This window comes from Armigeres subalbatus, chromosome 2 (genome assembly GCF_024139115.2).
Source record: "Armigeres subalbatus isolate Guangzhou_Male chromosome 2, GZ_Asu_2, whole genome shotgun sequence".
Taxonomy (NCBI): Eukaryota; Metazoa; Arthropoda; class Insecta; order Diptera; family Culicidae; genus Armigeres; species Armigeres subalbatus.
Genome location: NC_085140.1, coordinates 37,950,813 through 37,975,100, shown reverse-complemented (window position 1 = coordinate 37,975,100; position 24,288 = coordinate 37,950,813). Strand labels below are relative to the sequence as shown.

The window sequence follows — 24,288 nt, the reverse complement described above, 5'->3', positions numbered from 1 at the left end:
CAGAAGTAAGGGGTGAGCAGTGATAGATGATAATTGGATAGTGAGAAACGTTGCGAAGATGTTGAGAAGTGAGAAGTGAGTGAAGAGATATTAGACATTAAGAAAACGGAAAATGTATTGCGAGAGATCGGCTGGTACCTGGTGCTGGGAATTTGGTTTCATCAGCACCTGTCATGCGAACTGGGGTCGTGGGATCAAACCCCACTGAAGGGGCGGTTACCCTCCAATACCTTTTCCGAACTAAATCTATCACATGTTGTACATATGCATAATCAAGTTTCAGACATAGTAATTAATTTCCACACCGGGTGGCTTAATACCCGGCATATAGGCAATTAACTTTGAATGTATTAAGAAAATGAAAGACACCAGAAGAAAGAAGAAAAAAAGAAGGGAAGAAAGGATCTCCTTTCTTACTTCTCGTTTCTCGGTTCTGACTTCTTACTTCTTACTACTCTCTTCTCACAACATCCTTCTCACTCCTCATTTTTCATTTGACGCATCTCTCTCATTTGTCACTTTCCACTTCACACTTATAACTTTTTATTTCTCACTTCTGACTTCTCGTTTCTCACTTATTACCTTTCACTTCTCACGTTTCACTCCTCACTACTACTACAAATTTTTCACTTATCATTTCTCAACTCCCACTACTCATTTCTCACTCCACTTCTTATTTTTCACTTTTTATTTCCTAATTATACGATCTAATATCTCACTTCTGACTTCTCATTTCTCACTTTTCAGTTCCAACTTCTAACGTTTTACTTCTTACTTTTCACTTCTCACTTTGCGCTTCTTACTTTCCACTTCGTACTTCCATTTTCTCACTTCTTATTTCGCACTTCTCACTCCTCGTTTGTCACTTTGTGGAAGTCAAATGGATTGTGAGTGATTCGACTATGAGTCCAATTTGGGTATCTCAGGCTCATTCAGTAGCCGCTAAGTTGCAAAGGCCGACGGAGGTCTTTCGTAGTTTAGTTGGTTAAAAGAACCAGTCTAGCGTACTGAGGGTCATGGGTTCGAGTTCCATTGAAGGAAAGTTGTTACCTGCAATACATTTTTTAAATCATAATCTTCCACATAATGTACATTTTCACATCTGAGTTTTCAGAACATTGTACATCACAAATTGAGATTAAATAAGGGTTGCTGGTTGACAATATTTTTCCGTTGACTATCAATGTGGTTGAACAGTCGTGAATACCTCCTTATTTTCAATTTAAATCCCGTTTCTTTTCTACTTTCCTTACGTTGAAGAAATGATGACGCGGGCGACTAATCGAAAATTCAAATGAACAATCGCTCGCTTTGAGTGATTGATTGTTTATCCACGCGAAGGATGAACAATTGAACAAGATAAGGAAGTGCAAATCCGTTAAAGATAAGTGCCTGAAAAATGAGTGAGAATTTTGTATGTGTTTCTTATGTAAAAAATGAATTTTGGCCATAACTTCGAAACCCATAGTCCGATCTGTCCCATACGAAACAATTGGACAAGATTCTACGTCGAATGAAACTTGTGAGTAAATCAGCTAAGAGTAAGTGCCTAAAAAGTGAGTGAGAATTTTTCTTGTAAAAAAATATATTTTGACCATAATTCCAGAGCAAATAGTCCGATTGGGCCAATTTTCACTACAAAACAATGGGACAAGATTCCGCGTCGAATGCAAGTTGTTGAGAGCAAATCGGTTGAGGATAAGTGCTTGAGAAATGAGTGAGATTATTTTGCGCGCACACATACACACACATACATCACCTCAATTCGTCGAGCTGAGTCGATCGGTATATAACACTATGGGTTTCCGGGACTCCTATAAAAAGTTCGTTTTTGGAGCGAGCATATAGCCTTTACGTATACTTTGTATACGAGAAAGGCAAAAATATAGCATATTGGAAGTAATCCGAGACAATAATAATCAATCAATATTTCAAAAACTTCAAACCAAACTTTTTAAGTTTTTTAATGAAATACCGCATATTAGACGGCGTGTGGCTTACATCGATTCCCAAATATGAATCACATTCATACACGAATGCAAAATACTCAAACTGTAAACTATCTTCAATCATGTTTTGACGTGTTGTACATATCGCATTTGAGAGAAAGTTCAAGCTTATGAATAATTTCAAGTGTATCTTCTTTTCTTTGCATATCCCTTACATTATTTGTAGGAATTGATGATTTAATTTTCGGAATACTATGCATCAACGAGATATTTGAGAAGTTTTGCTTTAGTTGGCTAAAGTTTTCGTTACTGGAGAATCAACTCCTAATTTGAATATGCTAATCATTTATGCAACTACATAATAAATACTATACAAACTGCATTCTACTATCCGGTTTTTATTTTCGATCGATCCATTTACCTAGGTGACACAGAACATCTTCTTATGTGCCGAATCTATCTGGAAAATTGCTTTTTTCTTATTTCAAAATAAAAACTAATAATCACGCATTTTTGCATTCCACTCGTCCGGTCGATTGAAAGTGAAACCGCATGCGCACGTTTTGCCATCTAATTAATTCTTCCAGTTTGGCCGTCAAAAGCATGTTCACCTGAATTGTATGTATATAATCCGGCAAGATGCGAAGTTGTGTTGCATCCGTTTGCATTAGTTTCGGATGTGATTCTATAATGGGGCAACTTCGAAAAAATGCTGTCTATAAAATGTGCGATCCTGGTTCTGGAATTCATCAGTCTCATCTTCGATTTGTGCCGAGCAGCTTCACACAAGTGACCAAACATCCAGAACAATGAAATTCATCGTTGCTTTCGCTGCCCTGATTGCGCTGGCTCTGGCCGCCCCTGCCGACGATAAGGAAGCGCAGGTCTTGAAGTACGACAGCAATGTTGCCGTCGATGGATACAGTTTCCAGTATGACACCAGCAACGGCATCCAGCACCAGGAGACCGCTGAGCTGAAGACCTTCGGAGAAGATGCTTCTGCTTTGGTTGTTAAGGGAAGCTACTCGTACACTGCCGCTGATGGGCAGACCTACACCGTGAACTACGTTGCCGATGAGAATGGATTCCAGCCAGAAGCTGCCCATCTGCCAAAGGCTTAAGTTTGTGGAAACAAATCAAATTTATTCGATTCTGTGTAGATAATAACGTCTGTAAATAATTGTTTCGGAAATCGTTTATATGAGTTTCAATAAAAATCCGACGTAAATGAAACAAATTTAGTTTTTCAATATTCAAATCGGTATGCTTGGGCTGCATATGTACAGATTCGGTAAGACAGAGAGTGAAACACTAAAGCACAAGGCGGTAACTCCACCAGAGGGTTTGTCAAAGTCAGTTAATCCCTAAGTACTTCTGTTATGTATCCGTTGACATTCTTGCATAAACGGGGATGCAGAAACTATCATGCAAAATGGTTGTCAGTACAACTTAATAAAAAAAATCGTTTTGGGCTCTCCACTATGTTTCAGTTATGGGTCGCATGAAGATCAGACCCCGAAGTATTTAGACGACTCATCAGTTGAAACTGGCTTTTTATTTATATTTTATCCTTAAAAAAGCTATCTCAGTTTTCTTCAGAGATGGAGGAAGGCAAGGATGCTTGATTCCTTGACAGATGTGGAAATTAGATAAAAATGAAAAATATGAAACAAACGCAACATAACGATGCTACAGCTGCATAGCTGATCGCTTGAAAAGGAAATGCAGCTTGTGCTTGTGGATTACTTACGACTGTTAGCAACAATGATTATAATACTAAAGATAAAACGATTTCCTGGTAGACAGTGGTCGTCTCTTATGCATAAAGTGATCAAACGGGACCTCGCCACTAAAAATCACATAAAAGAAAAAAAAATCGAATTTGCAAAACTTTGAAGAAGGTACCAGTGCCAACCAAAATCTTACGGGAACGCTTACGCGAATGTATGTAAATCGATACAGGGAGTGTTCACAATAGTTGACTCTAGACGATTGATTTCGGTTAAAAGCTTAGATCAGATGCACGAAAATGTGAAATGAAACATTGAACGGCATCAGATACCACATTGACAGAAAATGAAAAAAACACTGAAAACAGGAAATTTGGGTTGACCAAAATCGGTTTGTTATCACCGTCTATGCCGCTGACAATCGTCTAAACTACAAAAAGGCTTTTATTAAGAGACTATTTTTAATGAATTCGGGAACCTGACTTGTTTTTTCAAATCTTTCTACAAATCAGTATATAACATGACGGGGTGCACAGCTTCTTATATATGCTCCATGCTACCGCCGAGCCCATAGATAACAGCTTCCACATGATAAACACCCAAGGAAAGGACTTTCTTAATAAATCCCGCATCGTTAGTAAAGTCGAGTGAAAAATAGTAGCCAAAGTTATAAGAAGTGCGGATCGATTGAGGTAGAAGCGTGGATCGAAGCGCCTAGCTGGATCCTCCGCCTAGCTGGAGGACTCCGCATCACCATCAACAGAAGATAATAAAGCCAGTAATCAGGAAAATTGTTGCTCCGGCGGGTTCGGCACCAACATTTCAAAAGGATGAAACTGATTTTGCTTATCCCGCTACTTGTGGGCTTACTTGAGCCCACCCATGCAATCCTACACCACTGATGGAAGCAACGTATGCTCTTCTTTCATTAAATGGCGCTGGATTGCTTTGGTGGGCACAAATTGGCCCACCGGCGACGGGAGAAGCTTTGTTTACAAAGGCAGTTTCGTCCTTTTGAAATGTTGGTGCTGAATTAGTCATGATTGAAGCACTGTTGTACGATTTTAAGGTCTCATTCAGTACATTCCTTTTTCTTTTCCATTTCCTTGACTTCGATCTAAGTCTGTGGCACCTGGATACAACTGTATTCAGTAACACTGTAAAACGTTAGCAACTCTTGAAATTCAAAAAAATGTGAAAAATTTGTTTAAAAAAAATAGCGAACAAAAGAATGAAATATGAAATTGTCTGCAAATTCTAACGTTTTCATGCTATTAATATGTTAATAACATAGCAAAGCATACTTTGATCGAATTAAAAAAGTTAAAGTGGACGCTCGAAACGTCAATTCAAAATGTGATTCAAAATTTATAGCATGACCTTCGTGAAAAGCTGATATTCTGGGAATATAAAACTACACAATTTCAAAGCATGTTGTCTTATGTGAACTTTTTAAATAAAATGTAAACTACTTATACAGAAAACATACGTGATAATAAACTATGATGTTCTAGGATCTCCGAATTGCCCTGAAGTTTGAATCAAATCGTCTACCGAATAGTGTTACCAGATTCGGTTTGACTGAAAAGAGTACATTTAAAAAAAGTGAAAATAGAGTACAAAAGAGTACAATTCATGTTGACAAGAAAATTATTTTGAGCTTTTTAGTGGATTGTCTTCACTTGTCATAAGACGAGTTTATACAATCCCATTGAATTCCACCACTTGATTGTATCTTGACAGATACGTATTTCGACCTCAACAGTAAGGCCGTTTTCAGTGTCTCGTACTTGACTCGACTTAAGTCATGATACAATTAAGTGGTGGAATTCAATAGGATTGTATAAACTCGTCTTATGACAAGTGAAAAAGGGTACAATTCATGATTTTTTTATCTATAATTCAAGTTTGATATTGTACCGTTTTGACTCAAATCCCGAACATGACATCTATTTCGAGCACCTGAATATTAATGACCATTTCGTCATTAATCGCGTGGTTCTTTCCATGGGATGGATGTTGAATTTGATTGTAATCTTGATCTTCCGTACGGAAACCGATGGAATTTTGAATTCTAGCACGCTGAAACTCGTGTTCGGAATATGAGTTATGTTCGGGATTTGAGTCAAAACGGTATAGTTTTGTTATTATTTGTAGGATGAAATTGTATCGTAAATTGTGTATGAATTCAACAAAATTATTGTGACAAAATAGCGTGTCAACTGCTTTCGTGAGTTATAAAAGCCATTTTATTTTCTTAGATATAAGTGAAAAAGTTGAAGAACTATTCATAGAATAAATCCCAAAGAAACTATCTAATATTTTCAAATTTATTGGGGAAATTGAAAAGATCAACTCTTCATAGGAAAAATGGTGTAACGTTTTGACTCAAATTCCGAACATGGCTCATATTCCGATCGCTCGGTTTTAAATGGCCATTTTGGCTTTATTCGTATAATTCTCTCCATAGGATCTTGAATTCATTTGTAATCTTGGAATGGAATTTTTAGTTTTAAGGTGCCAAAACGCCAGTGTTCGAAATATCAGTCGTGTTCGGGATTTGAGCCAAAACGTCATGAAACAGTCTGATATCTGAATAATAGGTTTAAAAGCTTGAATGAACGCAGCCTGTAGTATGATAACGAACGTTTAAATAATGTTCCCAATTTCCATGCATGGTTGGACAATGTTCTCGGTCCAGCTTGCAGTTTGTCGGTGTCATATTTTATTGTCATATAATCGTGCTGGCTTCTCAACTTTTTAAACACTTTATGAAAGAGATTTTCAGCCTAGGGCTGGCTCATCTATTACTTTCCAGAATTTTGATATCTAAATTTCTCGAAAAAACTGGAGACCTATCTTAAATTTCGCCGTGTCTAGGAACAGTTAAATAAATTAAATATCATGAAAATAATAAATACGTTCAATTCAAAACGTGACATACACAATCTTAGCGTACTTTTTTGTACAAACTAAGGAAATTCATTCACTTTGTAATGTTAAGTTTGAAAATCAAGTTGATACTGACAATATTTAAAAAGAGTACATATGACCATTTTCTCCGAAAAAGAAGAGTACGTAATTTTTCTGCCCCAAAAAGAGTACATGTACTCTTAAAAGAGTACGTCTGGTAACACTACTACCGAATCAACCACGACTTTCAAGATGTATCCAGCTGCGGTACCAACCCAAATATGTACTCCCAGTATTTGTTTTTCATTTGCGTCTCAAATCCAGGCACACAAGATGTTACAAAATCTACACATTGTCCAAGAATTTGGATCAAATGATCTACGAATCAACTGCAACTTCCATGATGTCCTTAACCGCGGTAACAACTCAATTATGCTCTCCGAGTATTTGTCTTTTATTTACATCTTGAATCCAGTCATATGAGCTGTTGTAAGATCTCCAAAATATCCTAGAGCTTAGGAATTGTTGATATTATTATTATTTATTGAGTATTCGTATAACTTAAGGTAAAACCTTCTGTTCATGTTATTGTGGTGAGTAATAGAATAATATTGAAATTTCCTGAAAAAAAATATTACTTTTTTCTCTTCAATTGATTCCTAGCTCATATAGTCTACCGAATCAATAATGTCTATCATGATGTCCCTAGCAACGATATCAACCCAATTATGTTCGTCTAGCATATGTCTTCCATTTGCTTCTCAAATCCTGGGATATGGGATGTTTTAAGATCTAAAAATTGTTTTGAAGTTCAAATCAAATGTTCTACCGAAAGAATTAAGGCCTTCCGATATGTCCTCAGCCTCAGCATCAGGCCAATTATGTCATCTATGTACATCTATGTGGTTTACTTGCAGTTTTTATCTAAGCACTTGAAATATTTTAAGATGTTCAAATTGTACTGGAACTTGAATCAATAGTTTTTCTATTACTTAATATATTGTGCATCACCTTAAGGTGATTATAGAATAAAGCCCGTGGTGAATTTCAAATTCACCACACGTTTATTTACATACATTTCCAAAAACCCAAATCTGGCGTAATAGTTTTCGTACTGTGCCGAAACTCAAATTATGATTGTTCAGCATAAAGCTTAGTACGGAGATCGCAAGGAAAAAGCTCAAGGAAAATTTGATCTAATTACCAAAGGAATGTTGGCAATTGAAGAACGTGATGAAAAGTAGGCGAAAAATAAAATATTTTCTGTGTTCAATCGGCGGTGAGTTTGGCAAACTGTCAAGCGGGTAATTTGAAATAATAAATTTAAGGAAAAACATAATTCAAACATTGTTTTTTCACAGGTTCATGGTGTTGGACAAGGATTCTTCAAGTCGGATTTGAACCGGCAATTGCCAATACGACTTCGGTTGGACTACAGCTGGATATTTATGGCACGAGATTAGGATAAGGCTTAAATTGATATCTTCCTTGCCATTAAATAGTTATTAATTTAAATTTTGTTTTCTATTTTGTAGTTTTGTCCAAAGAAAAAGCTCATGAATTCAACCAGAGGAGAGAAATTCTTCGAAAATTTCAATGTGTTTTACATTTACTTACATTCGAAGCATAGCCTAATTTGTTCATATACTCAGCAGGTGAAGCAAAACCGGGCACTCAGATGTTTAATTGTCTAATAATACAAACCCAAAAATCCTTTAATTATTAATTCCCATCCGCTGAGAAGTTGCTTCGGAATTACTTCAAAAGTTCCACAGAAATTTCTCCGAAAGTTGCTCCATGAATTCCATCAGAAGTTCCTTCAGAATTCCACCGAAAGTTGCTCCAGGAATTGCTACAAAACTTCTAGCAGGAATTCCTCAGGAAGATCCACCATGAATTCACCACGATTCCCTCTTAAAGTTGCACAGATCATTTCTTCAAAATTTTCTCCAGGAGATCCTCAGAATGTTCCAACAAGAAATTCCTCCAAAAGTCCCTCCAGGAATTCCTCGCAGGATCCTTCAAAGGATCTCCGGAACTTCTTCATGTAATTATGTAATTCTTCAGAAAGCTGCTCTAGGAATTCCACGGATAGTTCTCTGGAAGTAACTACGAGAATCTTTTCAAAGTTTCTTCTGGAAATCCTCAAAGTTCATTCAGAAATCTCTCTGGAAGTTCCTCCAGGAATTCCTTTGGAAGATTCTCCAGGAGTTTGTTGGGAAATTTGTCGGGAAAATTCTTCCGAAAGTTGCTATTCCTTCAAGTTTCCCCAGGAATTCCTGCGATAGTAGTTTTAGGAATTTCTCCGAATTCTGCTCCAGAAATTCCTCCAGAAATTCTTCTGTAAGTTGCTTTGTGAGTTCCGTTAGGAACTCTTCCAGCATTTGCTCGAGAAATTACCTAGGAAATAACGCCAGGCATACCCCCGGAAGTTCCTCCAACAAAAAAGTTTTGTTATGTCACTAAGAGCTATTACAGAGATTACAACAATTTCTCAAGAAATTTAATTCAACACTCAACAAACAAGCCTCCTAAACAGTCGGAATGCTTTTTCGAATCGCTTTATCTCAGCCGTCAGTGAACCGATTTGAGCAATTGTTGAAATCACACGTTTTTGTCTGAGATATTAAAACCTCAATCGGACCAAAAAAGGACCTTTATGGACATCAAAACGTCGGAGCAAGAAGTGATTTTATATTAATTGCGTGGTTGGTGCTCACCAACTTGATGCTGATATATAAAAACTTTTGGAATGTGAAAGAAAGTAGCCGTCTTCTCCGGAAGTTCCTTTAGAAATTTCTCCGGAAGTTCCTTTAGGAATCCCTCCGTCCAAAAGATTCTTTAGAAATTCTTCCGGAAGTTCCGTTGGGATTTTCTCCAGAAGTTCTTTTAGGAATTCCTCCGAAATTTCTTTTAGGAATTCTGCTGGAAGTTTCTCTAGGAATTCCTCCGGAAGTTCTTTTAATAGTTGCTCCAGAAGTTTCGTTAGGAGTTCCTCCGGAAGTCCTTTATAAATTCCTCCAGAGTTTCCTTTAGAAATTCCTCTGGAAGTTCTTCTAGGTATACCTTCTGAAATTCTGTTAGGAAATTCTTCGAAAGTTCCTTTAGGAATTCATCTGGAATTTCTTTTAGAAATTCCTCTGGAAGTTTTTTTAGGAATTCCTCCGGAAGTACCTTTGGAAATTCCTCCGTAAGTCGCTCTAGGATTTTCTCCGGAAGTTCTCTTAGGGATTCCTCCGGAAGTTTCTTTAGGAATACCTTCCGGAAGCCCCTTTAGAAATTCCTCCGGAAGTTCCTTTGGGATTTTCTCTGGAAGTTTCGCTAGAAGTTCCTCCGAAAGTTATTTTAATGATGATGACAATGGTTTTTTTAGGAATTCCGCTGGAAGTTCCTTTAGAAGTTCCTCTAGGTATTCCTCCGGAAGTTCCTCCAAGAATTCATCCGGAAGTTCCTCCAGGAATTCCTCCGAAAGTTCCTCCAGGAATTCCTTCGGAAGTTCCTCCAGGAATTCCTCCGGAAGTTCCTCCAGGAATTCCTCCGGAAGTTCCTCCAGGAATTCCTCCGGAAGTTCCTCCAGGAATTCCTCCGGAAGTTCCTCCAGGAATTCCTCCGGAAGTTCCTCCAGGAATTCCTCCGGAAGTTCCTCCAGGAATTCCTCCGGAAGTTCCTCCAGGAATTCCTCCGAAAGTTCCTCCAGGAATTCCTCCGGAAGTTCCTCCAGGAATTCCTCCGGAAGTTCCTCCAGGAATTCCTCCGGATGTTCCTCCAGGAATTCCTCCGGAAGTTCCTCCAGGAATTCCTCCGGAAGTTCCTCCAGGAATTCCTCCGGAAGTTCCTCCAGGAATTCCTGGAGGAGCTTTCGGAGAAATTCCTGGAGGAGCTTCCGAAGAAACTTCGGGAGGAATTCCAGAAGATTCTTCCAGGGGACTTTCTGGAGGAACTTCCGGAGAAATTTCTGGAGGAAGGTTCGAAGAAATCCCGAAAATTCCTCCGGAGGGATTCCAGGAGGAGCTCTCGGAGGAACTTCGGGAGGAATTTCTGAAGTAACTTCCGGGGAATTCCTGGAGTAACTTCCTGGAGGAATTCCTGGAGGAACTTCCGGAAAAATTCCTGGAGGAACTTCCGGAGGAATTCCTGGAGGAACTTCCGGAGGAATTCCTGGAGGAACTTCAGGAGGAATTCCTGGAGGAACTTCCGGAGGAATTCCTGGAGGAACTTCCGGAGGAATTCCTGGAGGAACTTCCGGAGGAATTCCTGGAGGAACTTCCGGAGGAATTCCTGGAGGAACTTCCGGAGGAATTCCTGGAGGAACTTCCGGAGGAATTCCTGGAGGAATTTCCGGAGGAGTTCCTGGAGGAACTTCCGGAGGAATTCCTGGAGGAACTTCCGGAGGAATTCCTGGAGGAACTTCCGGAGGAATTCCTGGAGGAACTTCCGGAGGAATTCCTGGAGGAACTTTCGGAGGAATTCCTGGAGGAACTTCCGGAGGAATTCCTGGAGGAACTTCCGGAGGAATTCCTGGAGGAACTTCCGGAGGAATTCCTGGAGGAACTTCCGGAGGAATTCCGGGGGAACTTCCGGAGGAATTCCTGCAGGAACTTCAAAAGGATTTCCTGCAGGAACTTCAAAAGGAATTCCTGGCGGAACTTTCGGAGGAATTCCTGGCGGATCTTCCGGATGAATTCTTGGAGGAATTTCCGGAGGAATACCTAGAGGAACTTCTAAAGGAACTTCCAGCGGAATCCCTAAAAACCATTGTCATCATCATTAAAATAACTTTCGAGGAACTTCTAGCGAAACTTCCAGAGAAAATCCCAATGGAACTTCCGGAGGAATTTCTAAAGGGCTTCCGGAAGGTATTCCTAAAGAAACTTCCGGAGGAATCTAAGAGAACTTCCGGAGAAAATCCTAGAGCGACTTACGGAGGAATTCCCAAAGGTACTTCCGGAGGAATTCCTAAAGGAACTTCCAGAGGAATTTCTAAAAGAAATTCCAGATGAATTCCTAAAGGAACTTTCGGAGAATTTCCTAACAGAATTTCAGAAGGTATACCTAGAAGAACTTCCAGAGGAATTTCTAAAGGAAACTCTGGAGGAATTTATAAAGGACTTCCGGAGGAACTCCTAACGAAACTTCTGGAGCAACTATTAAAAGAACTTCCGGAGGAATTCCTAGAGAAACTTCCAGCAGAATTCCTAAAAGAAATTTCGGAGGAATTCCTAAAAGAACTTCTGGAGAAAATCCCAACGGAACTTCCGGAAGAATTTCTAAAGAATCTTTTGGAGGGATTCCTAAAGGAACTTCCGGAGGATTCCTAAAGGAACTTCCGGAGAAATTTCTAAAGGAACTTCCGGAGAAGACGGCTACTTTCTTTCACATTCCAAAAGTTTTTATATATCAGCATCAAGCTGGTGAGCACCAACCACGCAATTAGTATAAAAATCACTTCTTGCTCCGACGTTTTGATGTCCATAAAGGTCCTTTTTGGTCCGATTGGAGGTTTTAATATCTCAGACAAAAACGTGTGATTTCAACAATTGCTCAAATCGGTTCACTGACGGCTGAGATAAAGCGATTCGAAAAAGCATTCCGACTGTTTAGGAGGCTTGTTTGTTGAGTGTTGAATTAAATTTCTTGAGAAATTGTTGTAATCTCTGTAATAGCTCTTAGTGACATAACAAAACTTTTTGTTGGAGGAACTTCCGGGGTATGCCTGGCGTTATTTCCTAGGTAATTTCTCGAGCAATGCTGGAAGAGTTCCTAACGGAACTCACAAAGCAACTTACAGAAGAATTTCTGGAGGAATTTCTGGAGCAGAATTCCGGAGAAATTCCTAAAACTACTATCGCAGGAATTCCTGGGGAAACTTGAAGGAATAGCAACTTTCGGAAGAATTTTCCCGACAAATTTCCCAACAAACTCCTGGAGAATCTTCCAAAGGAATTCCTGGAGGAACTTCCAGAGAGATTTCTGAATGAACTTTTGGAGGATTTCCAGAAGAAACTTTTGAAAAGATTCTCGTAGTTACTTCCAGAGAACTATCCGTGGAATTCCTAGAGCAGCTTTCTGAAGAATTACATAATTACATGAAGAAGTTCCGGAGATCCTTTGAAGGATCCTGCGAGGAATTCCTGGAGGGACTTTTGGAGGAATTTCTTGTTGGAACATTCTGAGGATCTCCTGGAGAAAATTTTGAAGAAATGATCTGTGCAACTTTAAGAGGGAATCGTGGTGAATTCATGGTGGATCTTCCCGAGGAATTCCTGCTAGAAGTTTTGTAGCAATTCCTGGAGCAACTTTCGGTGGAATTCCTGAAGGAACTTCTGATGGAATTCATGGAGCAACTTTCGGAGAAATTTCTGTGGAACTTTTGAAGTAATTCCCGAAGCAACTTCTCAGCGGATGGGAATTAATAATTAAAGGATTTTTTGGGTTTGTATTATTAGACAATTAAACATCTGAGTGCCCGGTTTTGCTTCACCTGCTGAGTATATGAACAAATTAGGCTATGCTTCGAATGTAAGTAAATGTAAAACACATTGAAATTTTCGAAGAATTTCTCTCCTCTGGTTGAATTCATGAGCTTTTCTCTTTTGGACAAAACTACAAAATAGAAAACAAAATTTAAATTAATAACTATTTAATGGCAAGGAAGATATCAATTTAAGCCTTATCCTAATCTCGTGCCATAAATATCCAGCTGTAGTCCAACCGAAGTCGTATTGGCAATTGCCGGTTCTAATCCGACTTGAAGAATCCTTGTCCAACACCATGAACCTGTGAAAAAACAATGTTTGAATTATGTTTTTCCTTAAATTTATTATTTCAAATTACCCGCTTGACAGTTTGCCAAACTCACCGCCGATTGAACACAGAAAATATTTTATTTTTCGCCTACTTTTCATCACGTTCTTCAATTGCCAACATTCCTTTGGTAATTAGATCAAATTTTCCTTGAGCTTTTTCCTTGCGATCTCCGTACTAAGCTTAACTAAGCAAACGATCTACCATTATTTCAGCCCCATACGCGTTATAGTTTTTTCCTCTCGTGCTCTTGAAAAATATATTGGAAAAGCACGTGGTTAACAAAATGGCCGATTTCTGGCTTTATTGTATAATCACCTTAAATTCTCTGAAATTCAAAATTTGATTGTTATCTCATTGTGAGCTGTACGCCTGTCAATATAATTTATTTATTTTACAATAATAACGAGTTGTTTCAGTCAAGTCTTTATGTAACGAGTGTTCGGAATATGGGTCTGTTCGGGATTTGAGTCAAACGGTACGTTCGCAAAAAAAAACACACGTTCAATTTTTTAGTATCACTTATCCTCAACCGATTTGCTTGCAACAAGTTGCGTTCTTCGGTGAACCCGTTGCCTATTGAAAAAATGACTAGATCGATTTTTGTGTTCCGGGATTTTTGCCAAACCAAGATATTGGTCATTAGGCCGAACAGTCACCTTATAATGGTCATTAGGCCACATAACAAGTAGGAAGTGAAATGTGAGAAGAGGAAAGTAAGCAGTGGGAACTGAGAAGTGTAAAGTGATAAATCTTATTTTTCGGCTTTGCAGTCATTTTAGCAATTTAATTTTTCACTTTTCACTTTTCATTTTTGGCATAATTTGGCATAGCCCGACGTTTCGGTCCCGTGTATTGAACCTTTTTCAAGGGATAAGCTCTCCGCCGACTCTCGTTACACAGAGAATGAAATCCTTACAGAATTAATGCCTTTTTAAGGTTTAGAAGGAAACGGATTAGAAGAGGGCAGATGGCATAGCCCGTTGAAACGTCGGGCAAAGAAACAAACTTTTGTTTTCATTGCTAAAGTGACTGCAAAGCCGAAAAATTTTCCGGTGCTAAATCCAAACAGACGAAAGCATTCAGTTAGATAATTCTAAAGAGAGCAGTGTGAAGTGAGATGTGGAATGCGAGAAGTGAGAAGGGAGTAGTGAGAAGTAAGAAATAAGTAGTGAGAAGTGAGAAGTGAGAAAAGAGAACCAAGAAGTAAGGATTGAGAAGTTAGGAAAGAGAAGTCAGAAGTGAGAAATGAGAAGTGAGAATTGAGCAGAGAAAAGTCAAAAGTGAGATGAGACCAATAAGTAATAAAGTAAGGCAACTTCCACACTGATATTCATCCCTCCTCCTTCATACGGGAGCTTGGCAGAAGGAAGGTCGTGTGATATGTGCCATCACAAATATTGCCCTCCGCTCGCTTTCAAATCGACTTCTATAAAAACATTCTTCATGCCTGCCGTATCCTAACGGAACTATCAATTCTATACTTTCGCCTCTAATTCTATCATGAACATGTACGTCCAAGTTTGGAAGATGATATTAGCATTTCCATATCATTAAAAAATAAGTTATAAATGAGTGTAAAAGGAATGAAGGAATAAATAGGAAGGAGAAGGAAGAACGAAGAATAATCCACCTAGCGTTGATGGTGCATTCCTCGTGTATTATAAAACAAAAACACATAAGAGTAACAAGAAAAGCACATAAGAGAGGTCAAAATTGCCCTTTAGGGATTTAGTCATTTCCATCAATTCAAATTTATTTGTGTTCATTTAAATGCATTGCAGCAGTCTTTGAAAAAAAAATCGATTGTTTTTTTAATAACTCCGGAACGCAATGGTCGATTGGGCCAATTTTCAACAGCGAAAAATTAGGAAGCATTCCGCGTCGGATGCAACCTGTTGCAAGGATAAGGCTAAGTACAAAAAAGTGTGTCTCACATTTTTTGTACACACACATACATACATACACACATACAGACATCACCTCAATTCGTCGAGCTGAGTCGATTGGTATACAACACTATGGGTCTCCGAGCCTTCTATCAAAAGTTCGGTTTTGGAGTGATCCTTAGCCTAAGTATACTAAGTATACGCGAAAGGCAAAAAGGAAGAAAAAAAGAAGAAAGTAGATGAGAACACCGTCTTCGACCAGAGGTCGTACATACTGAACACTGAACACCTAGCATGAGAGAAAACAGACAGGACACATAGCATCCAGTGGACTAGTGGAGTTTCCGAAAAGTTTCCTCCTTACCAGGGCGGGAATCGAATCCACACTCCATAGCACATGCGTTTAAACGATTGGCGTCGCTAACCGCACGGCCAAGAAGCCCATTAAGAAAGAGGAAGACAGAAGGATAAAGGGAGAAACGCGAAAGAAGAGAGACGTAAGAAAGAGTAAAGAAAAAGGATGAAGGAAAATTAAAAAATGAGCAAGAAAAAAAAAGAAGGAAATAGGAAACATGAAAACAGAAAAAGGATGATGACTGAAGAAAGATGAAAAAAATAAGTTAGAAGGATGAAAAGGAAGAAAGATAAAAGAAATAAGAAAGAGGAAAGAAGAAGGATGAACAAAGAAGGTAAAAGGAATAACTTACTTCTTTTTTCCCAACTTTTCCTTCTCATTCAACTTCATGACCATTCGAGCTAATTGCCATTAGGCCGTATGACTTTGGCCTAATGGGCTGATACCGTTCTTCCGAAGGGTCTCCCATTAGAAAAACAAATCGATATCGAATAAAGGTTTTTCGTTTAATACGGAAACTTATGGTCGGGGTTCAGCCAAAGCACCAAGCGTCAGCGAAAAATTACCGATTTTTCTGCTCAAACTTTCGTTTATCAGATTTAATTGATCGCAAATCGTATTGGATATCCCTCAACCCCATAACTGAAGATATCCTATTGCAAATGTAGGATTAAATTGGTATGAAACAATTTCCTTTTTCCTTGAACGAACAAAATATCACAAGTCAGTCTAAAGCCGCTTGGTGCGGTTTGGCTGAACCTCGACCATATATACAGGTATACCTCGATTATATGGACTTTTCGATGCAAAAAGTCCATATAATCGAATTTTCCATATAATCGAAGCAAATTTTTGTTTTCTCGAAATTTGTGGTACACGATGAAATAAGTCTTAAAAGTTGATAGAAAATATCCATATATTGCCTTACAGTCTAATCCGCATGTTTGGGCTCATTTTATGATAACTCAGTAGATTATGATTTTCTATAAGAACGTAACCTTTTTTCCAGCCGCTTGTTTCTAAGATTACATTAGTAATGAAGACTTCGCCCAGCTCAATGTGAGCACACTAATATACTTATTCACGAATTCTAACTACAGTGCCTTCCTGTTTCAGCAACAAAGCAAACACTGAGTGGTCGAGTAAGGTATATGTTAGATTCAAAAACTGGCTTTATATAGAAGGACTGACACTTGTCCTCTTTTGATTTGAACGCAGCAAATTGAAACCGATGTAAAGTTTTGTCCTATTGTCTCCTTATGAAAATTGGCCGGGTTGGACTATGGGCTCAGAAGATATGGAAAAAATGCATTTGTTTATGCAAAAGTCGCGTAGAAACAGTCTCACTTTTCTGGCACTTATCTTTAAAAGATCTCCTTGCAACAAGTTGCGTTTGATTGATATTCTTAAAAAAAATTAAATCAATGTAAATAAGGGGCTCTATCCACGTATCAGTGTCATTTTTACAAGAACCAATTTTTCCCGTTTCCCGTCATTTCCCGCCAAAAAATGTATCTCGTTTTATTGTTATTATACTTTTTCACATAATTCATACTTTAGAATAAAAAAAAATCGGGGAAGTGCCGCACGTTTGAAGAATTGGAATTGGCCTTATTTTAATTTAAAATTGGGCGAATATTAGGTCAAGCTTGGAAACCAGCACTATTCGTCAAAAAGTATGACGTCAAAAAGTATGAGTTCTTTGGGAAAGTTGTCCTCAAAAAATTGAAGAATCGATTGAGCGGAGAAAAATTGTTGATGGGAAAGGTCCATTGCACAGTGCACCTACACCTGCTAAGTGGAATATTAAAGGATAAATTGTTATGGCTATTTTGGACTATGTTCGTATATTAAAGCAGGGCTGTATTTTTCAACGGATTTTAAAATTCAAAACGACGCACAGTGGTGGCCCTCATAATAATCCCGGACAAAACTTGAGATTGCATACAAAATTTCATCACTGCGGCTGTTGTATTTTGTACAACACTAACGAAAAAAACATCGCTCACATTACACAGCATGAACGAGTTTGCTTGAGCGGTTCAGGATCACGCGTTGCTGAACGGTTTAGCAGCAATTGATTCAAGAACTGCTAACAAGAACATTCTAAAGATATTCAATTTCTTTTCCTACCGTTGAGCGTCACTATAATTTTTAAGCCTTGTGCTGAACAAATATGAATACCAGGATATTCGACAACATTTATTTAAACAATAGAGGTAATAAACTATAGAGGACGATTGTCGCTGCGGTTCCCTTTGTTATCGTTCCCAAACATGTTGGGTACCTATCTGTCAAAACGTTCTGATTTTTCCTTCGTTGACATTTAGTGCCCTATCCTCGCCAGCAAAAGATGTTTCACCAGTGACGACAGTGACAATCTTCCTCTATAGTTTATTACCTCTATTATTTAAACGTAAAGACAGCTCGAAGAGTTTTCAGTTTTTTACATTCAAATAATTATCAAGTTCGTCCAGAAGAAATAATGCCAGGTTTGAAAACCATTTGGAACTTTATGTATCTCATATTGAAATAAACTCTTCCAGTTTCGTGGATATACCTAAAAAATCAGTCTCAGTGGGTCCAGTTTGCTAAATTTTAATGCATCATCTGTCCTTCTATACTTAATTCCATGCACCAAAAGCAGAAAAAGATTGGAAGCAAAGATCTAATAGCTAAATATGACAATCTCATCTTATCACTTGCTCCGCATACTGTCAGTCTGACAGTTCACTTCACGTTTTCGTTAGCAGAGATCACCAAAAATACGCATTAATTTTCACCACCTATTTGTAAGGACGTGGCCGTGGCTGTTGCAGATTAAAGAATTGTATATTTATCTAAGGGGCCCTCCTTAGCCGTGCGGTAAGATGCGCGGCTACAAAGCAAGACCATGCTGAGGGTGGCTGGGTTCGATTCCCGGTGCCGGTCTAGGCAATTTTCGGATTGGAAATTGTCTCGACTTCCCTGGGCATAAAAGTATAATCGTGTTCGCCTCATGATATACGATTGCAAAAATGGTAACTTGGCTTAGAAACCTCGCAGTTAATAACTGTGGAAGTGCTTAATGAACACTAACCTGCGAGGCGGCTCTGTCCCAGTGTGGGGATGTAATGCCAATAAGAAGAAGAAGAAGATATTTATCAATATATACAATTAAATTTTCCAACGTAAATTGGTAAATCAATCAAGTCAATCGAACATATGACTCAAAGTGCATCTCCATATATAACATCCCAACATGCCTTACGGGCCTTTATTTGCCCCAATGTACCATAATAAATATAGAATCAATGTAAAATATGACTTACAATATTCAACATCTTTTTAAAACCCCAAAACACAAAACAAAATTGAGCGAAAAAAAATGTCCATATAATCGAGGTAAAAAGTCCATATAATCGAAGTCCATATAATCGAGGGTCCATATAATCGAGGGTTAATATAATCGAGGTAAACCATACAATCGAGGAGGGCCCCCTGTAGGGGCCCTCCTTAGCCGAGCGGTAAGATGCGCGGCTACAAAGCAAGACCATGCTGGGGTGGCTGGGTTCGATTCCCGGTGCCGGTCTAGATAATTTTCGGCTTGGAAATTGTCTCGACTTCCCTGGGCATAACAGTATCATCGTGCTAGCCTCATGATATACGAATGCAGAAATGGTAACTTGGCTTAGAAACCTCGCGGTTAATAAATGTGGAAGTGCTTAATGAACACTAAGCTGCGAGGCGGTAATGTCCCAGTGGAGGATGTAATGCCAACGAAGAAGAAGAAAAAGAAGAAGAAACCTGTAGTAAGAAGTGGTCTCAAACTAGCCTTCCGAGCAAAGGCGTAAACCAATCAGGAGATGGGGAGTTCGATTCTCGGTCTGGTCTAGGATGTTTTTAGGTGGGCATGGTGTATCTCTTGTACTTGCCACACAAGGTACATACTCATGCAATAGACATCTTCTTCTTCTTCTTATTGGCATTACATCTCCACACTAGGACAGAGCCGCCTCGCAGCTTAGTGTTTATTAAGCACTTCCACAGTTATTAACTGCGAGGTTTCTAAGCCAGGTTACCGTTTTTGCATTCGTATATCATGACGCTAAAACGATGATACATTTATGTCCAGGGAAGTCGAGACAATTTCCAATCCGAAGATTGCCTAGACCGGCACCGGGAATCGAACCCAGCCTGCTGAGGGTCATGATCCTGCTTTGTAGCCGCGCGTCTTACCGCACGGCTATCGAGGGCTTCATGACATAGATAACCTTAATAACAGCTAAATGACAGATCAAATGAGTAAAAATTGTAAAGAGAGTTAAGTTGTCTTGCCTATTGATGGATAGCGGATTTAGTAAGTGATTAGTACCAACTAGTGTTCTTAGTTGCTATTTCTTTACTATTGTCATTTTCCATACGCTTGCACAAATGTTCAAAACAAGGCATAGATACGTCACACAGAGTAAATTACAGAAGCGCAAACGCACCGCTCAAACGTACTATCTTCTTCCATCCTCAGCGGTCTTGAGCTATCGGATCCAGGTTGCTAATTGCTAAATCACAAAGATTACCCAATTTTTGGGTAGCATATCCAATTGTTTACAAGTCGTACAGGATACTCCTCAATCCGATAACTGAGGATTCCGGTGTTCATTTCCGTTTTCCTTCTGCATACAAAATATTATAAATATTCTGGAAACAAAAAGTGGTTAGTGCGATTTTGCATAGCCTCAAGCGTGTGTCATGCGCCGTGCTCGTTTCAACTCAACAAAAAAGTAGCAATGTTTTTTTTCTTTGAATAATCCGATTTTTGCATATTCAGCCATTGAGAACTCAGCTAGATTTTTTAAAGCATTGTAATAGAATAATTTCAATAAAATTTCGCTTCCATACTGGGCCAATCAGTACTGGAAATTCATGTTGCAATTACTATTTCTGTCATCTTTATAGAATATACATAGGTAAAATATAAACTATGTATGTATATATGAACACACATATATTAGAATTATTCAAAATAATCCCTTATTTTTTTCCATTCTGAAACAAAGCCTTCCAAGTAACATTAACATACACGATTATCATATATTTTCGCATTCCACTCAACTGGTAGATTGAAAGTGAATCTAAATGCGCACGTTTGGCCATCTAATCAGCTTTTCCAGTTTGGCCGTCCGAAGCATGTTTACCTAAAATTGTATGTATATAAACCGGTAAGATGCGAAGTTGTTTTGCAACCGTTTGCATTAGTTTCGGATGTGATTCTATAATGGGGCAACTTCAAAAATTGCTGTCTATAAAATGTGTGATCCTGGTTCTGGAATTCATCAGTCTCATCTTCGATTCGTGCCGAGTAGCTTCACACAAGTGACCAAACATCCAGAACAATGAAATTCATCGTTGCTTTCGCTGCCCTGATTGCGCTGGCTCTGGCCGCCCCCGTCGACGATAAGGACGCTCAGGTCGTGAAGTACGACAGCAATGTTGCCGCCGATGGTTACAGTTTCCAGTATGACACCAGCAACGGCATCCAGCACCAGGAGACCGCCGAACTGAAGACCTTCGGAGAAGATGTTTCCGCTTTGGTCGTTAAGGGAAGCTACTCGTACACTGCCGCTGATGGACAAACCTACACCGTGAACTACGTTGCCGATGAGAATGGATTCCAGCCAGAAGCTGCCCATCTGCCAAAGGCTTAACTTTGTGAAAAGTGTTAGGTTTATCCGTTTCTGTGTAGATAATAACGACTGTAAATAATTGATTCGAGTACCGTTTACACGACTTAAATAAAAAAATTACGTAAAGCGAAACAATAACTAGTATTTTCTCGATTTTCTCTTATTCATTGTGAACATGTTTACCTAATCTAATTGCTTTAGATATAAAGTTGAAAGGTTGCAATAGGCCAAATGGTCATTGGGTCGAATGAGAAGTAAAAAATAAGAAGTGAGTAGTCAGTTCTTCCTTTTCTTTCTTTTTTCTTTCTTTCTACTCTCCTTTCCTTTTTCTTTATTCCTTCTTACCTCTTCCCTTTTTCTCCTCCCTTCTTTTTCCGCCCTCCTTTCAGCTTCCTCATTATCTCTTCCGCCTGCTTTCTACCTCCTTACGTACTTCTATGAAACCGTCTATGTCTATATAGCCAAATATTATTCGGCCTAATAACGGCCATCATAACAGCCTTCAATCTTATAAACCAGCACCGTTAGCATCACCTATGCTCTAGTCCAGCTTCTGGCGATTTTTTGCAGCTGTCAAGCTGTTTTTTCACGCCTTCATGACATGCCCAAACAGAGCTTAATCGGTAACTTTTGTACCGTTGTTGTTAGAAAGAACGCGGAGATTGACATTGATGTGCTACTGGATCATTAGGCACCGAACCATGTACCGCGGCATTAGGGACCTTCCGATACTTCCGATATATCGGAATATCGATATTTTTGTTTCGATACTCGATATTTTTGTATCGATATTTTGCTTTCAATTTATCGGTCATATCGATATTTTTGCTTTCGATATCGATATATTGAATCAGAACAAAATAACACAAAAAATAGCATAGTATTTTGTGGAAGAAAGTATTTCAAAATGGATCCGAAATGCTGTATTTTTAATGGCTTAGAGGATTTTTTCTCTGTAGCGCTTTGGATGGTGTGACGTATGCACTGCCACCAAGAGTTGAAGAGAATTTCCTTAAAATATTACTACTGGTTTTCTGATGAAAATTTTGATTTTTTTCTGATGCAACATAAATTTGCGAAAATTTTTATGAATGCCCGTGATAATCGAAGAAAATTTCCTGCCGAAATTCAAGGGAATCCCTGGCAGAAGCCATGAACAAAATAACAAAACATGATATGGACTTGATTGATATAAGAGATAAAAGAACAGGCAACAATATCCAAAATTTGCACCGAAATATCATCTAAATATCAAGATATGCTATGGATAAGAACAATCTAATGATATTGATCACTTCTTACAAATAGTATAAATTGATCTCCTCATGATATTTTACTGCTATTGTCGTCTGATCTTTGATCTCCTATATGAATCATGTCCATATCTCAATTTGCTATCTAATCAACATTTGATGTTATTGAGCTGTTTTCTTCTACTCGGGATTTCATGTGAAACCAAAGAATAATTCCTCGTGAAAGGTAGAAAGAGTTTTCTTTTGAAAGACCTGTCTACGACTTAAAGAAGGAAAAATTCAACAATGAAAATCAGGTTAAATACAAATAAATATAAATGTACGAAACTCTAAAGAAAAGCCCATAAGTAAAAGAAGGAGAAATTGTACAATGAAATATTATCAGGTGAAACACAAATAAGCATATATGTGCAAAAGAATGGTCGTGGTCGTCCTCTCGACCCTTTTGGTATTTCTATCTCTTGACCTTCGACCTTTTGTCCTTCGAACAACCGACCTTCAACCTTTTGACCTTCGACCTTTTCACCTACAGCCAAAGGTTCTATCTTTTGTTCTTCGACGTTTCGACCTTTTTGTCCTTCGACCTTTTGACTCAGATTTTTTTGTTTCGACCTTAGTTCTTCAACCTTTTGTCCTTTCGACTTTCGACATGTCGTCCTTCAACCTACCGATTAAATCACTGCTTCCAATATGTCCTCAGCCTCAGCGTAAAGCTATTTATGTCCTCCAAGTCGTACATGAGATCTTTTAAGATCCCCGGATTGCCCTGGAGCTTGAATCAAATGGTCTACCGAATCAACCACGACTTCCGTAATGTTACCAACAACGATATCATTTTCTTTTATATACCACCTACCAAATAATATTGTCTTTATGTGAGCTGGTTCACCTCTGGAACCTACCAATTATTGTTAATTTCCAGGTAAAAAGTGTACCTAATTGTCCAAAACACATCAATGTCAATCCGAAATTCGGAGAAAATTTACGAAAAATAAAGTTTGGCTTACAGACTTGATTTCTGATGGACAATGGACCATTTTGAAAGAACTTCATCGGGGATCACCGAAAGAGTTTCAGCGAAATTTTTATAAATTCTTAAAATAAATTTTCTATGCAACTTTCAAAAAAAGTCCATGTGGATCTTCTGAAGGAGCTAATGCCTTGCAATTTTCAAATAAATTGGCAAATAAAAGGCTTCAGCATATACACTACCCGCCAAAAGTATGGAAGCGCAAAAATAAGTATTGCAACACCTACTTTGAATATTGCAACACCCCCAAAAAAGTTTAGCATCACTTCAGAACTCCCATATTCCCATCGGATCTTTTCCATTTAGAATAATGGGACCTTCAACAAAATTGTTCACGACGATAAGTGCATTAGGCCGGACGTCAATTTAGCTCCCTGGGTGCCTTGGCCACCGGGTGGACATCCGGATGCTCCGGATTCTGCAACACGTGTGAAGTCACAATTTAATAAATGCATTCATTCCAGCGAGATGCGGTTTTCATCATCTTCCGTAATCGCAATATGACAGGAAAATCAATGCTGACTGACGTTTGCTTGACCAGTTAGTGGTAGCCTCCCACTGATTCTCCGGGAGTTCCGGAACATCCGGTAAAGTGGTCAATTATTAATATTCGTCCCAGAAAGCTGCGATTTTTTCTAAACGGTTTGTGGAAGCGTTGTGAGAGAAAAATCAATGCAAGCATCACTAATTGACCCCAGGTGG

The 24,288-nt window shown here is 38.6% G+C and overlaps 2 protein-coding genes across 2 annotated transcripts; both read left to right on the top strand.

Moving 5' to 3' along the window:
- The first annotated feature begins 2,705 nt into the window (after window positions 1-2,705).
- Window positions 2,706-3,180, top strand: LOC134214281 (larval cuticle protein 65Ag1-like). Its single transcript, XM_062693687.1, has one exon. It carries the CDS (start codon window positions 2,759-2,761, stop codon window positions 3,068-3,070), a length of 312 nt encoding a protein of 103 aa, XP_062549671.1. The 5' UTR covers window positions 2,706-2,758; the 3' UTR covers window positions 3,071-3,180.
- Window positions 3,181-20,945: 17,765 nt separating this feature from the next.
- On the top strand, window positions 20,946-21,441 carry LOC134214280 (larval cuticle protein 65Ag1-like). Its single transcript, XM_062693685.1, has one exon. It carries the CDS (start codon window positions 21,013-21,015, stop codon window positions 21,322-21,324), a length of 312 nt encoding a protein of 103 aa, XP_062549669.1. The 5' UTR covers window positions 20,946-21,012; the 3' UTR covers window positions 21,325-21,441.
- The last annotated feature ends 2,847 nt before the right edge of the window (window positions 21,442-24,288 follow it).

Excerpts from the sequence above, each read along its gene's own strand:
- LOC134214280 (XM_062693685.1), top strand. The coding sequence starts at position 21,013 with ATGAAATTCATCGTTGCTTTCGCTGCCCTGATTGCGCTGGCTCTGGCC.
- LOC134214281 (XM_062693687.1), top strand. The coding sequence starts at position 2,759 with ATGAAATTCATCGTTGCTTTCGCTGCCCTGATTGCGCTGGCTCTGGCC.